The sequence below is a fragment of the Humulus lupulus genome, chromosome 9, assembly GCF_963169125.1.
Source record: "Humulus lupulus chromosome 9, drHumLupu1.1, whole genome shotgun sequence".
Lineage (NCBI taxonomy): Eukaryota > Viridiplantae > Streptophyta > Magnoliopsida > Rosales > Cannabaceae > Humulus > Humulus lupulus.
In genome coordinates this window covers 2,661,524-2,672,669 of record NC_084801.1, presented here as the reverse complement: position 1 = coordinate 2,672,669, position 11,146 = coordinate 2,661,524, and the positions used below count along the sequence as shown (strand labels likewise).

The 11,146-nt window shown below is 32.7% G+C and overlaps 1 protein-coding gene across 1 annotated transcript; it reads left to right on the top strand.

Annotated features, from left to right (window-relative positions):
• The first annotated feature begins 1,207 nt into the window (after positions 1 to 1,207).
• LOC133802050 (uncharacterized) lies at positions 1,208 to 2,842 on the top strand. Its single transcript, XM_062240282.1, has one exon. The coding sequence runs from the start codon at positions 1,208 to 1,210 to the stop codon at positions 2,840 to 2,842; it is 1,635 nt and encodes a 544-aa protein (XP_062096266.1).
• The last annotated feature ends 8,304 nt before the right edge of the window (positions 2,843 to 11,146 follow it).

The following is an 11,146-nucleotide window of genomic DNA, read 5'->3' as shown; positions in this document are numbered from 1 at the left end:
TTGGAATAATAAACAGGAAGCGGATTCCAGGATTTTTGCCAAGCTTGATAGAATGATGGCTAATGAGAAATGGATGGATATTTTTACTAGTGCGGAAGTCACTTTTTTCCCTGAAGGTGATTTCGATCATAGTCCAGTGGTGCTTGCAGTTTACCCTGCTGTGTCAATTGGGAAAAAGCCATTCAGATATTTCGACATGTGGAGTACTGACACTGGCTTTCAGAAAATTGTTGTAGATGCTTGGGGAAGGAAAATTGAAGGTACTCCTATGTTCCAGTTGTGTCAAAAGCTTAAATTGGTTAAACAGGCGTTGAAGGATCTTAATAAAGTGGGGTTTAGTAATCTTGAAGCTCAAGAGAGATTTACTAAACTCAACTTGATGAAATGCCAAAGTGATTTGCATAAAGATCCTATGAATGAATGTCTTCTTGTGATGGAAAAAGAGGCTCGGTCTGAACATTTAAAAGCTTCTATAGCTTACCTCTATTTTCTTAAGCAGAAGGCTAAAATGGCTTGGATAGCTGAGGGAGATGTTAATTCCAAGATGTTTCATGCTAGCCTCAAAAGGAGAACAATGCAAAATACTGTACATGCGATTAACGATGATAAAGGTAATAGGGTAAATGATCCAGAAGGAGTCAAGAATGCTTTCATGGATTTTTACACAAATCTTTTGGGCAATAGCTATGGGAAGAGAAGCCCGATCCTTACTAATATTGTACAGGAAGGCCCTACTTTAAGTGATATTCACCGTCAAGTTCTCTTGGCTTCTTACACCGAAGAGGAAGTTAAAGATGCAATTTTCTCTATTCCTAATGATAAAGCTCCTGGGCTCGGATGGATTTAGTAGTGGATTCTTTAAAAGGACCTGGGATTTGACGGGGAGAGACTTTACAGAAGCTGTGCTCGCGGTTTTCAATTCTGGGAGACTTCTAAAAGAGGTAAATGCTACCACTTTGACTTTGGTGCCTAAGATTTAATGCCCAAATAGTGTTAGTGACTTTAGACCCATTGCTTGTTGCAATGTGGTTTATAAAACTATCACTAAAATACTTTGTGTAAGGCTAAGGAAAGTTTTGCCATACTTGATTGCTGCAAATCAAAGTGGATTTGTTCATGGGAGATATATTGGGCAAATATTTTAATTTGTGAGGACCTTGTTAGTCATTATGGAAGGAAACAAAATAGCCCATCTTGTATGATTAAGATGGACTTAAAGAAAGCTTACGACACTGTGGAATGGGGTTTCATTAGAGAGATGTTGGTTGCTCTTAATTTTCCAAATCATTTTGTTAATTTAATGATGGAATGTGTGACAACTCTGAAATTTTCATTGATGGTGAATGGGGTTTTGCATGGTTATTTTCCCTCTAAAATAGGTCTTAGACAAGGAGATCCAATATCTCCGTTGTTGTTTGTCTTAGGGATGGAATATCTCTTCCGTCTGCTGGCCAAAGTCTCCATGATGGATCAATTTAAGCATCATCCAAGGTGTGCTTCTCTAAAGCTAAATCACTTATGCTTTGCTGATGATCTTTTACTTTTTTCTAGTGGTGATGTTCCTTCTATTATGCTGCTGTTGAGAGCTTTTAAAAGATTTTCTGAAACTTCTGGGCTTCATGCGAACAACAGTAAGACATTTGTTTACTGCTCAGGTATGTCTAAAGGTGATGAGAAATTTATTTTGGAAAGCTCTGGCTTTGCTAAAAGTTCTTTTCCTTTTAGATACCTTGGCATTCCCATTTTTTCAAAAAAGATTTCTGCTGCTGAATGTGATAATATAATTGAGAAAATGGTTGCTAGAATTCGGGTTTGGAGCTCTAGGAATGTCTCCTATGCAGGCTGGTGTGTGCTTATAAACTCTGTGTTAATTGCTGTCCATTCTTATTGGGCACAACTGATGGTGTTGCCTAAATATGTTTTAGAGCAACTTAACAAAATTTGCAGGGTCGTTTTATGGAAAGGCAATCATGATACTAACACTCCAGGATTGGTTGCTTGGAATCAAGTTTGTCTTCCAAAATATGTTGGAGGGTTGGGTTTTAGGAACATTGAGCACTGGAACTTTGGAACTTTGGGTAAGTATGTTTGGGACATTGCTAGAGACAAAGATAGCCTTTGGGTTAGATGGATTCATTCCGTTTATCTTAAAGGCCAATATTGGTGGAGCTATAATGCCTCACAAAATTGTAGTTGGTATTGGAGGAAGATTGTGGAAGTCAAGAATGCTATTAAGGAAAAAATGGAGATGGAGGAGTTTAGAAACATGAAATTTAATATTTCAGGTTTGTGTGGGAAGTTATGGCCGAACCAATCACAAAAAGTTTGGCATGCCTTCACTTGGAACAGGTATAGCTTTCCTAAACACAAATTTATCACTTGGTTAGCTTGTCAAGATAAATTGTTAACCAGGGATAGATTGATTCAGTTTGGCATTACTACTGAAAGTAAATGCCTCCTTTGTGAGCAGGCTACTGAAACTCATCAATATATATTCTTTGATTGCTTCTATAGTAAAGAAATTGTTACAAGTATCCTTTCTTGGGTTGAGATGAAGATGACTCAAAGAACCTTAGAAGCTTGTTTGAAGAGCATTAAGAGAAGGAAATTGTCAAAATTCAGGAGAGAATTCCTTGTGGAAGTTATGAACGCTGTTGTTTATTGTGTTTGGGAAGCAAGGAATGTTAGTTTGTGGGAGCAAAAAGTCTATACTGTAAATAATATAGTGAAAAAGATTAAATATGATGTTTGTAATAGGTTTTCTCATTTTAAAAGAGAGAAAACAAGTAAAGTAGATAGAGATTGGTATGAGGCTTTGAGCTCTAGTTATGGAGCTCTTTGATTACTGTTGTAAAGAGTTGTAAAGAGATTGTTGAGCAATAAAAGTTTTACTCATTTCTCAAAAAAAAAAAAAAAACTCAAAAGTGAAATGAAAACAAAACCTAATTCATGCTTAATTGGGACTTGTTGTGTGAATACACTTATAAGCTTACAGGAATTTATTTTTTAGTTACAAAGACTCAATGCTCTCAGCAACAAAAATAACTAGATACAGTTACAACTATTCTCTAATAGTTTTCTAGATCAAAGACTACAACTCAGATTACAACAATTATAATTAAGAGGAAAGCTTTACCAAAAGGGGACACACAAATTTTGAGAGTCGGGTGATCTGAAATCTTCAAGCAGTGATGACCCATTTTTCTCTTCGATATAAGGGATTTGCTCAAGAGAGGCAGAGAGTGACAAAACAAGAGAGTTTTATTAAGGTTTGAAATTAGGATTGAAAGAAAGAAAACTGTATATAGAAATTAGTGAGATACAGAGGCTTACCAGTCGAATGATTGTGACTTGGTACCTCCATTGATGCTGTAAAACTGCTTCAAATAGTGCAAAGAAGAGTTTCTCTCTGAGGCGAGCTCAACGAGGAAGTAGCCTCTGATTTTGGGGGTGAACCTCGATAAAATCTAGTGTATTCTCTTCCTTTCTTTCTCTTTGATTTTGTGTTTCAGACAAATGCTCTAATTTCAAGTATCTGGTTCTGTTCTTTAGAATATCGTATGGTTTCTAAGAAAACAAGAAACATAAACATCATATTAATATTCAGTTTTGTGTACTGTTTGTCATATACGTGTGTGCTTGAGATCATTACACATTGATTTGATAAATTACTGATTTATACTTATTTGTTTTAATCCGCATGTGAGTTGGTGTAGGGGTAACAAAGTAAGAATACATATAGTGGTATTAGAGCCAGGTTATTGGCAAGAAGATTTAACTAACAGAATAATCAGGAAAGCTTGCAAGACTGGAGGAAGTGGGCTCTCAAGAGGCAGAAGCCAACATTGAAGAATTTATGGATACTCCCCTTAATGATCCTACTGAAACATCTCAACCTTTAACTTGGTTTAATTCTGATTTTATTAAAATGAGTAATCTAAAAGTTGATATTGATAAGTTTGATGACTCGGGTGATTACAGGATATGGAGAAGGAAAATGCATGCTCTTCTTGCACAACAAAAGCTGCTAAGGGTATTAAAAGATCTTATAGAATGGCCATAAGGCACAACTAAGATTCAGCAGGAGGAATACTTAGAAGCAACATTCGGGGTCATCATTTTCAATCTTTCAAATGCAATAATCAGGTTGATTTACAAAGAGGAGACACCAACTGTAACACCCTAATTTCTCATAGATTACCGAGAACACAACGTTGAGTCATAATCATAAATATTGCTCTTTTATTTAATAAAAACTTAAAAATAAATACATGGATCCATGGTTTTATAAAAATAAAATACTTGTCTTTAACATAAAAATGAGCAACATTTAAATAAAACAAACTTTAAAATAAAAATTTTAATAAATAAATTATTAATTTGGCCCGCTTGATCTTGCTCAACTATATGGTCCCCAACGAATACATCACGAAGCTCTTAGGTCCCACTCACCACCGGCCTTTCTATCCTTAATTTCCTTGAATAACAACATCATAAGGAGTGAGCATCTAAGCCCAGTAAGGAAAATACAAACAAATGTTAGTCATATAATCAAACATAACATATATTCACCAAAGTCATACAAACACAACATCTAGATCATATCATACCTCAAGTCATAATTCTAAATCATAATCTGAGCCATAAATCATATATCATACTCTAAGTCATAAGTCATCGATAATAAATCATAGGTCATAAATCATAACTATAGGTCATATATCATAATCATAACTAAAAATAACAAATCAGATATAATAAAAAAGATAAGTGCTTATACAGGGATGGAAATTAAGCCCCGGACAAAAGTCTGTCATACACCGGACATAGGTCCATCATAAAGTTTTGGCAACCGAGCCTACCAGACATAGTCCGTCATACATCATTGGACACCTTAGGTCCAGACACACTTACTCCTTTATTGTACCTGAACACTCCTAAAACCAACAATAAAAATAGTGAGTATTTCTAAAAGACGGAGATGAAAGGAAAAGAACTAAACCGCCAAGAGGAAACTTACCGAAAAGACACCTTAAGTTCAAAGAACTTAAAATCATAACCACAAAACCAGAACAAAAGTTAGAACCTGAATGAAAACTAAATAAACTAAGGAATCAAACAGAATGAAACTTAAGAATAAGGGTGCCTCAGTTGACCTTATGGATTAGTCTAACTCCAATATCGAAACACTCTAACCTCACTTCCCAAAGTGTTTTATAAAGCTTAAGAATAGAAAAACTTTTTCCCAACCCAAGTTTTTATCACTCTTATGGTCTCACTAGCACCTTGGAGTCTGATCACAGCTGAAGAGTAAGTGAAAGGGCTGGGTCCTAAGTCCTATTTATAGAGTTCTAGGAATAAAAATATTCTTTTTGGCTTGAATAAAAATAATGAATTTTATTGAAGATATTTGAATATTTGTCAATCAAAGGCTGAAGACTCGGTCAAAACTATCAGAGGTTGGTCTAAGGAGTCAAAGTTGGTTTTTTTAAAAACAAAAAAAAAAATAGAATCCTAACTTCTAACTTCCTAAATTTCGTAACTCTAAAATCACCTATAGTAAAACTAACATAACTAGAGTTTTATGACTCCAATTTAGACCATCTTTATACTGTTAGAAAGATAATTAAATTATCTACAACTCTCTAGAAATACTATTTTTCAAAATTCATAACATAACTAGGTCAAAAATAGGTCATAAGTTACATTACCCTAAAGTTACGGGAAAATCTATTTAATAATCTAAATAACAACCTAATCCACAATTAAATCAAATCGTGACAAATGTCATGCTCCTAACAGAATATGGTGAAGACTAATTCTTATATTCCCCTTATTTTATCATTAAAATAATAATTCCTTAATAATCATGCATATGACAAGTGTCATAATCCTATTGGCTTTATCTAAACCTTAGGAATAACCATGATCATGACAAGTGTCATATTCTTATTGGCTCTATCTAATCCTTAGGTTATAATAATTATCATATTAATAATCAGCAATATTAATCAAACCTTATGTTATAATTAATATTCTTAAACTATAGGTTAAACTTATAAAATCCATAACTATTGCTAGGAGTTTCCAACTAAGTCTCGGTTTGAACCAAAATTCATGAAATCTAAAATACTACAACTACTACTATCTAGCTAACTAAGTAAAATTCTGGGATGCTACACCAACCAAAATATGGAAGAAGTTAGAGGAACAGTTCTAGCAAAAGTCCCTTACAAACAAGATCTTTCTAAAAGAAAGAATCTTTTGCTACAAAATGAATCATTCAAAGACCCTAGAAAAGAATCTTGATGAGTTCTTGAGGATGCATATCGATGAGCAAACTCACGAGAAAATGAAGCCTTGAGTGATGAAAATCAAGCCATTATTATCCTCAACTCATTTTCTGAATCATGCAGGGAGGTGAAGACAACAATAAAGTATGGGGGGACAGAAATTGCTCTTAAAGAAGTGATCTCAGTTTGAAGTCAAAGGACTTGGAGATAAAAAATGAAAAGTTTGGAAGCTCCAATGGAGAAATAAACCTAAGTCGAGGAAGATCAAACCATAGAAAGCCTTGGCACAACAGAGGACGTAGCCCCTAATTTTGGGGTTAACCTCGATAAAATCTGGATTATTCTCTTCCTTTCTTTCTCTTTGATTTTGTGTTTCGGAAAAATACCCTAATTTCAGGTATATGGTTTTGTTCTTTAGAATATCGTAGGGGTTCTGAGAAAACAAGAAACATAAACATCATATTAATATTAAGTTTTGTGTACTGTTTGTCATATACGTGTGTGCTTGAGATCATTACACATTGGTTTGATAAATTACTGACTTAGCCTTATTTGTTTTAATCCGCATGTGAGTTGGTGTAGGGGTAACAAAGTAATAATACTTACAATTATATATATATATATATCTTCTTATTATAATTTGTATTTAATATCCTATCAATATTAATTGTATTTATTGGAATATTTAAGTTGCATCTATCTTGTTTATAACATTATCCATCTATCTTGTGGACCATTAATGACTACCCAACTTATGCTATGATGTCTGGGTGGAGCACAAAAGGGTACAAGGCGTGCCCCACATGTAATGAAGAAACTCTCTCTGTAGGGATTAGAAGTAAAATTGCATACATTGGCCACAGAAGGTTTCTTGATATGTATCATGAATGGAGGAGTAAACGAGCACTATTCGACGATAACAAGGAACTCAGGCTACCACCAAAAGATTACTCCGGTGATGACACTACAAAATACCTTACTTTTGCCGGCACAAATTTGCGCCGGCAAAAGTCTTATATTTTTGCCGACGCAAATTTGCACCGGCAAAGGCCCGAGACGTAACCCCGTCGCTAATTTGACTTTTGCCGACGCAAAATTTAATGCGCCGGCAATAGTACCTTTTGGCGATGAAAAAATGCGCCGGTAAAAATAAGGATGCGCCGACAAAAAAATTTGACATGTTGTGGAAAATACTTTTAGTGGCGTAAAAATGCGCCGGAAAAAGTTGACTCTTTAGTGGCGCATTTTTGCGCCGGGAAAAGTGTATATATCCAGTGAATATTAAAACTTTTGCCGACGTAATTTTGCGCCGGTAAAAGTATGTTTTAAATAACATTTTTTATTTATTACTAATTTTATTTTCAATATATTAATATTAATTAATAATTTTTTATTTTAATATATTAATAATTATTTAATTTTTTAGTAATATTATTTAATTATATATAAAATTAAAATTTTATAAATAAATAAAAAAAATTACAACTATTAATATTTATTGTCTTCACCAAACATGAAAATATAAAAGTAGTTTAGTAAAATAAATGTCTAATAAATTAAACTTTAAATAAATAAATAAAAAGTTCTACAAATGAGTACTGCCTGCCTCATCATCCCCACCCCCGTCAGCATCATCATCATCGTCTGAATCCTGTTCTGGTAAGTCAATAGTAAAACCAGGAGCCATTTCACCAACCTGCTTCAACAAAGCATTGAGCAGGAGATCTTGACGCCGTTGACGACTCTAGCTTCTTTATTTTTCTTCGATATACGCTTCAAACAAAAAACAGTACTCATTAATCTAGATTGTAATTTTATAATTAAAAATTAATGTAAAATCTACAGCATACCTGGTGAGAATCAGAAGCCCAAAAATCACATAAAATTGCCCAATCAGAAGAAGTAATCGACACAAAAGTTTTTGACTTCGCTCTCTCATTGTCCACCTCCCCTCCAACCTCTACCCAGTGTTTCTTCATCGTGTGGCACCAATCAGTCAGATGTTTTTGCATTTGTCTTACCATGGCATTGTTGATTACTGGATTGTCTTGTGGATAAATGAATTTGTCCTAAAATCACAATTAAAATTGGAATTTGTTAAAATATTATGAAGATAGACAAAATATTGAATAGTGAGTTATTAAAGGTTTAAAAAATGCTTACAGATAGCCTATTTCGAATGACTTGGATATCAGCTGGTTTTACTTGTTCCCAAGCTACTGTAGTTGGGGTACGGTGTTACGCAAATAACGAGCCATGGAATTGTTGAACCACTTTCCATACGTTTTAATAGCTTTTCCAGTTTGTGCATCAAACTCTACTTTCAGATGGCTAACTTTTTTGGTGGCCAGTTCTCTCTCGATATTGGCACCGTAATAAGCTCCCCTGCCTCTCTTTGAGCCACCACCTGTGTCATTACTTGGTTCGACCATTCTACATTAAAATATTCATTAATTAACTAATTCAAATTATGTATGTCTGTTGTTTTTTGTTATAAAATTAACATTTTTTCATTATGGTATTTCCAAACCTACCCTATTCCGACCTAGTGGATCCCTTGGAGATAGTAAGGACTCATGTACTTCTCCATATTTTTAAAAAATGAGGAGCAATACATGAATACATTGGCTCGATATTAAGATACTTGTTACAAGGACACTTCACTAGTTCCCTTGTATCCACAAATCGCTATACACTCCAGCAACATACTCATCGGAAAAAATTTATTTGGATTATTAATCCAGGTCTTGTCGATCGACATTTTATGGGATACTGCACAATGTAAGAAAAAAAAAACTTATTCATCTAGCTTTACAGAACAACAGTGTGTGTATCCTAATCCATCTTCTCGCTCCATTTCTATAAGGGTAAAGAACACACCCTCCCTGAACTGGGCTAAGGCTTTTTCGTGAGTACAAATAATAAAATAATTTATCACTATGTGATAAAAACAATCTATCCTATCTTTGATAATAATTATCTATTACCAAAGAAAAACAAACAAATTAAATATTGTATTATGATGTCTTATTATTTTTTCAATAAATTATGATGTTTTACAAATAAATTAACAATAACTTATTTTATTAAAATTTAGTAATTAATAAATTAAGTAAGTAATTAATAATCAATTTAATTTTAATTTTAAATATTATGTAGTAATTAATTTTATTTGATTTAATTATCTGTTTTATTACATTTATTTTAATAATTATTGCAAGGTCATGGTCTATTGAATTGTATGGCTTATTATTAATGCAATTAAAACTAATTAGCACATTTCATATAATTATATATAAATATTAATTATGTCGTGTCCAAAACTTTATAATAAGCTTTTAAACAAATTGAAAATATTAGCATATGTACTTAGCACTAATGGTCAATTTTCAATTCTAACTATAGCAGCTAGCATATAAATATATATATATATACTAATAATCTATTATACTACTTATCACTTTAATTTTCATTATTTACCGGGATTTATGTGAGAGGTAGAGCGTATAGCTGGCCTAGAATTTATAAAAGTAGTTTAATGTTAAAAGAACAAAGGCTGCTTTTTTTTTTAAAAAAAAAAAAAAACCAAGAACAAGAACAAAAACCCAAAAAAAAAAGAGTTAAAATGAATATATATAGCACAAGTTCGTCAACTATTTATGAGCCTAATTTTCTTGTAGTGATAATTCAAAATGGATTCAGGTTAGACTAACACCTCAAACCAAGACTCACTCAATCTTAACAAATTTACACAAGTGAACAAGACTAAAAACAAACAAACAAATTTGAAATAAGTAACAGTTGGGATAATAAGTAAATCGTACAAAACACAACACAAGACTAATTAATAATAGCATTCCATTTTATCAAGGAATTAAAGGCATACATAAATCACTACAAGAAAAAATGCTTTTAATAACACCAAAAATGTGTTATCAAAACCTACGATAACACTTTCTGATGTGTTAAGACAGACTATGTTATCGTAGGTCAGGGTACTTTACATAACACTTTATCAGTGTTATACAGATGTGTTATTGTACTGTCAACGATAACACAATTTCTGTGTTATTTTAATATATAGATAAGTGTTGATTTATGTTATTTATAGTCGATACTATAACACTTATTTTGTGTTATACTACACTTTAATATAATACTTTTTTTGTGTTATACTACACTTTAGCATAACACATTTTTTGTGTTATACTACACTTTACTATAATACATTTTTTGTGTTATACTACACTTTAGTATAACACATGTGTTATATTAGCTTAGAAAAACATAATCTTTTTTTACTTACACAAAACTAGGAAAACAAATATGAAAGTTGAAGCCAAATAAGATAACATAAATAGATTTTTATTAATTACTCAAATGTAATTACAATATTTAGTCTACTAGTCACTACTACAAAATACCCTTTACGGGACACTTTTTTAGGACATGCACATAAATGCAAGTCCTTAAAAATATTTATGGAGTTTTTAGGACACTCATTGAGAGTCCTGAAAAAACATAATATAGGACTCGCAATGAGTGTCCTAAAAAAATATGCGAGTCCTAAAAAACTATGGGCTAAAAAATGAGTGTTTTACTTAACAATTTTAAGGACTTGCTTTGGGAGTCCTTAATACTCTTTAAGGACTCGCTTTGCGAGTCCTAAAAACACATTGGCGAGTCCTAAAAACACATTGGCTGAAAAATTAGTAATTGTGACTTTTAAAGACTCGCTTTGCGAGTCCTAAAACAGTATTAAAGACTCTCAAAGCAAGTCCTTAAAATATTTTGTAAAGAAGCATAAAAACACTCTTTCTTTCGAAAATATAGGATAAAAGGGATTTATTTTA

What these genes read in the sequence shown, in the direction of transcription:
- LOC133802050 (XM_062240282.1), top strand. Translation starts at nt 1,208, where the DNA reads ATGGACTTAAAGAAAGCTTACGACACTGTGGAATGGGGTTTCATTAGA.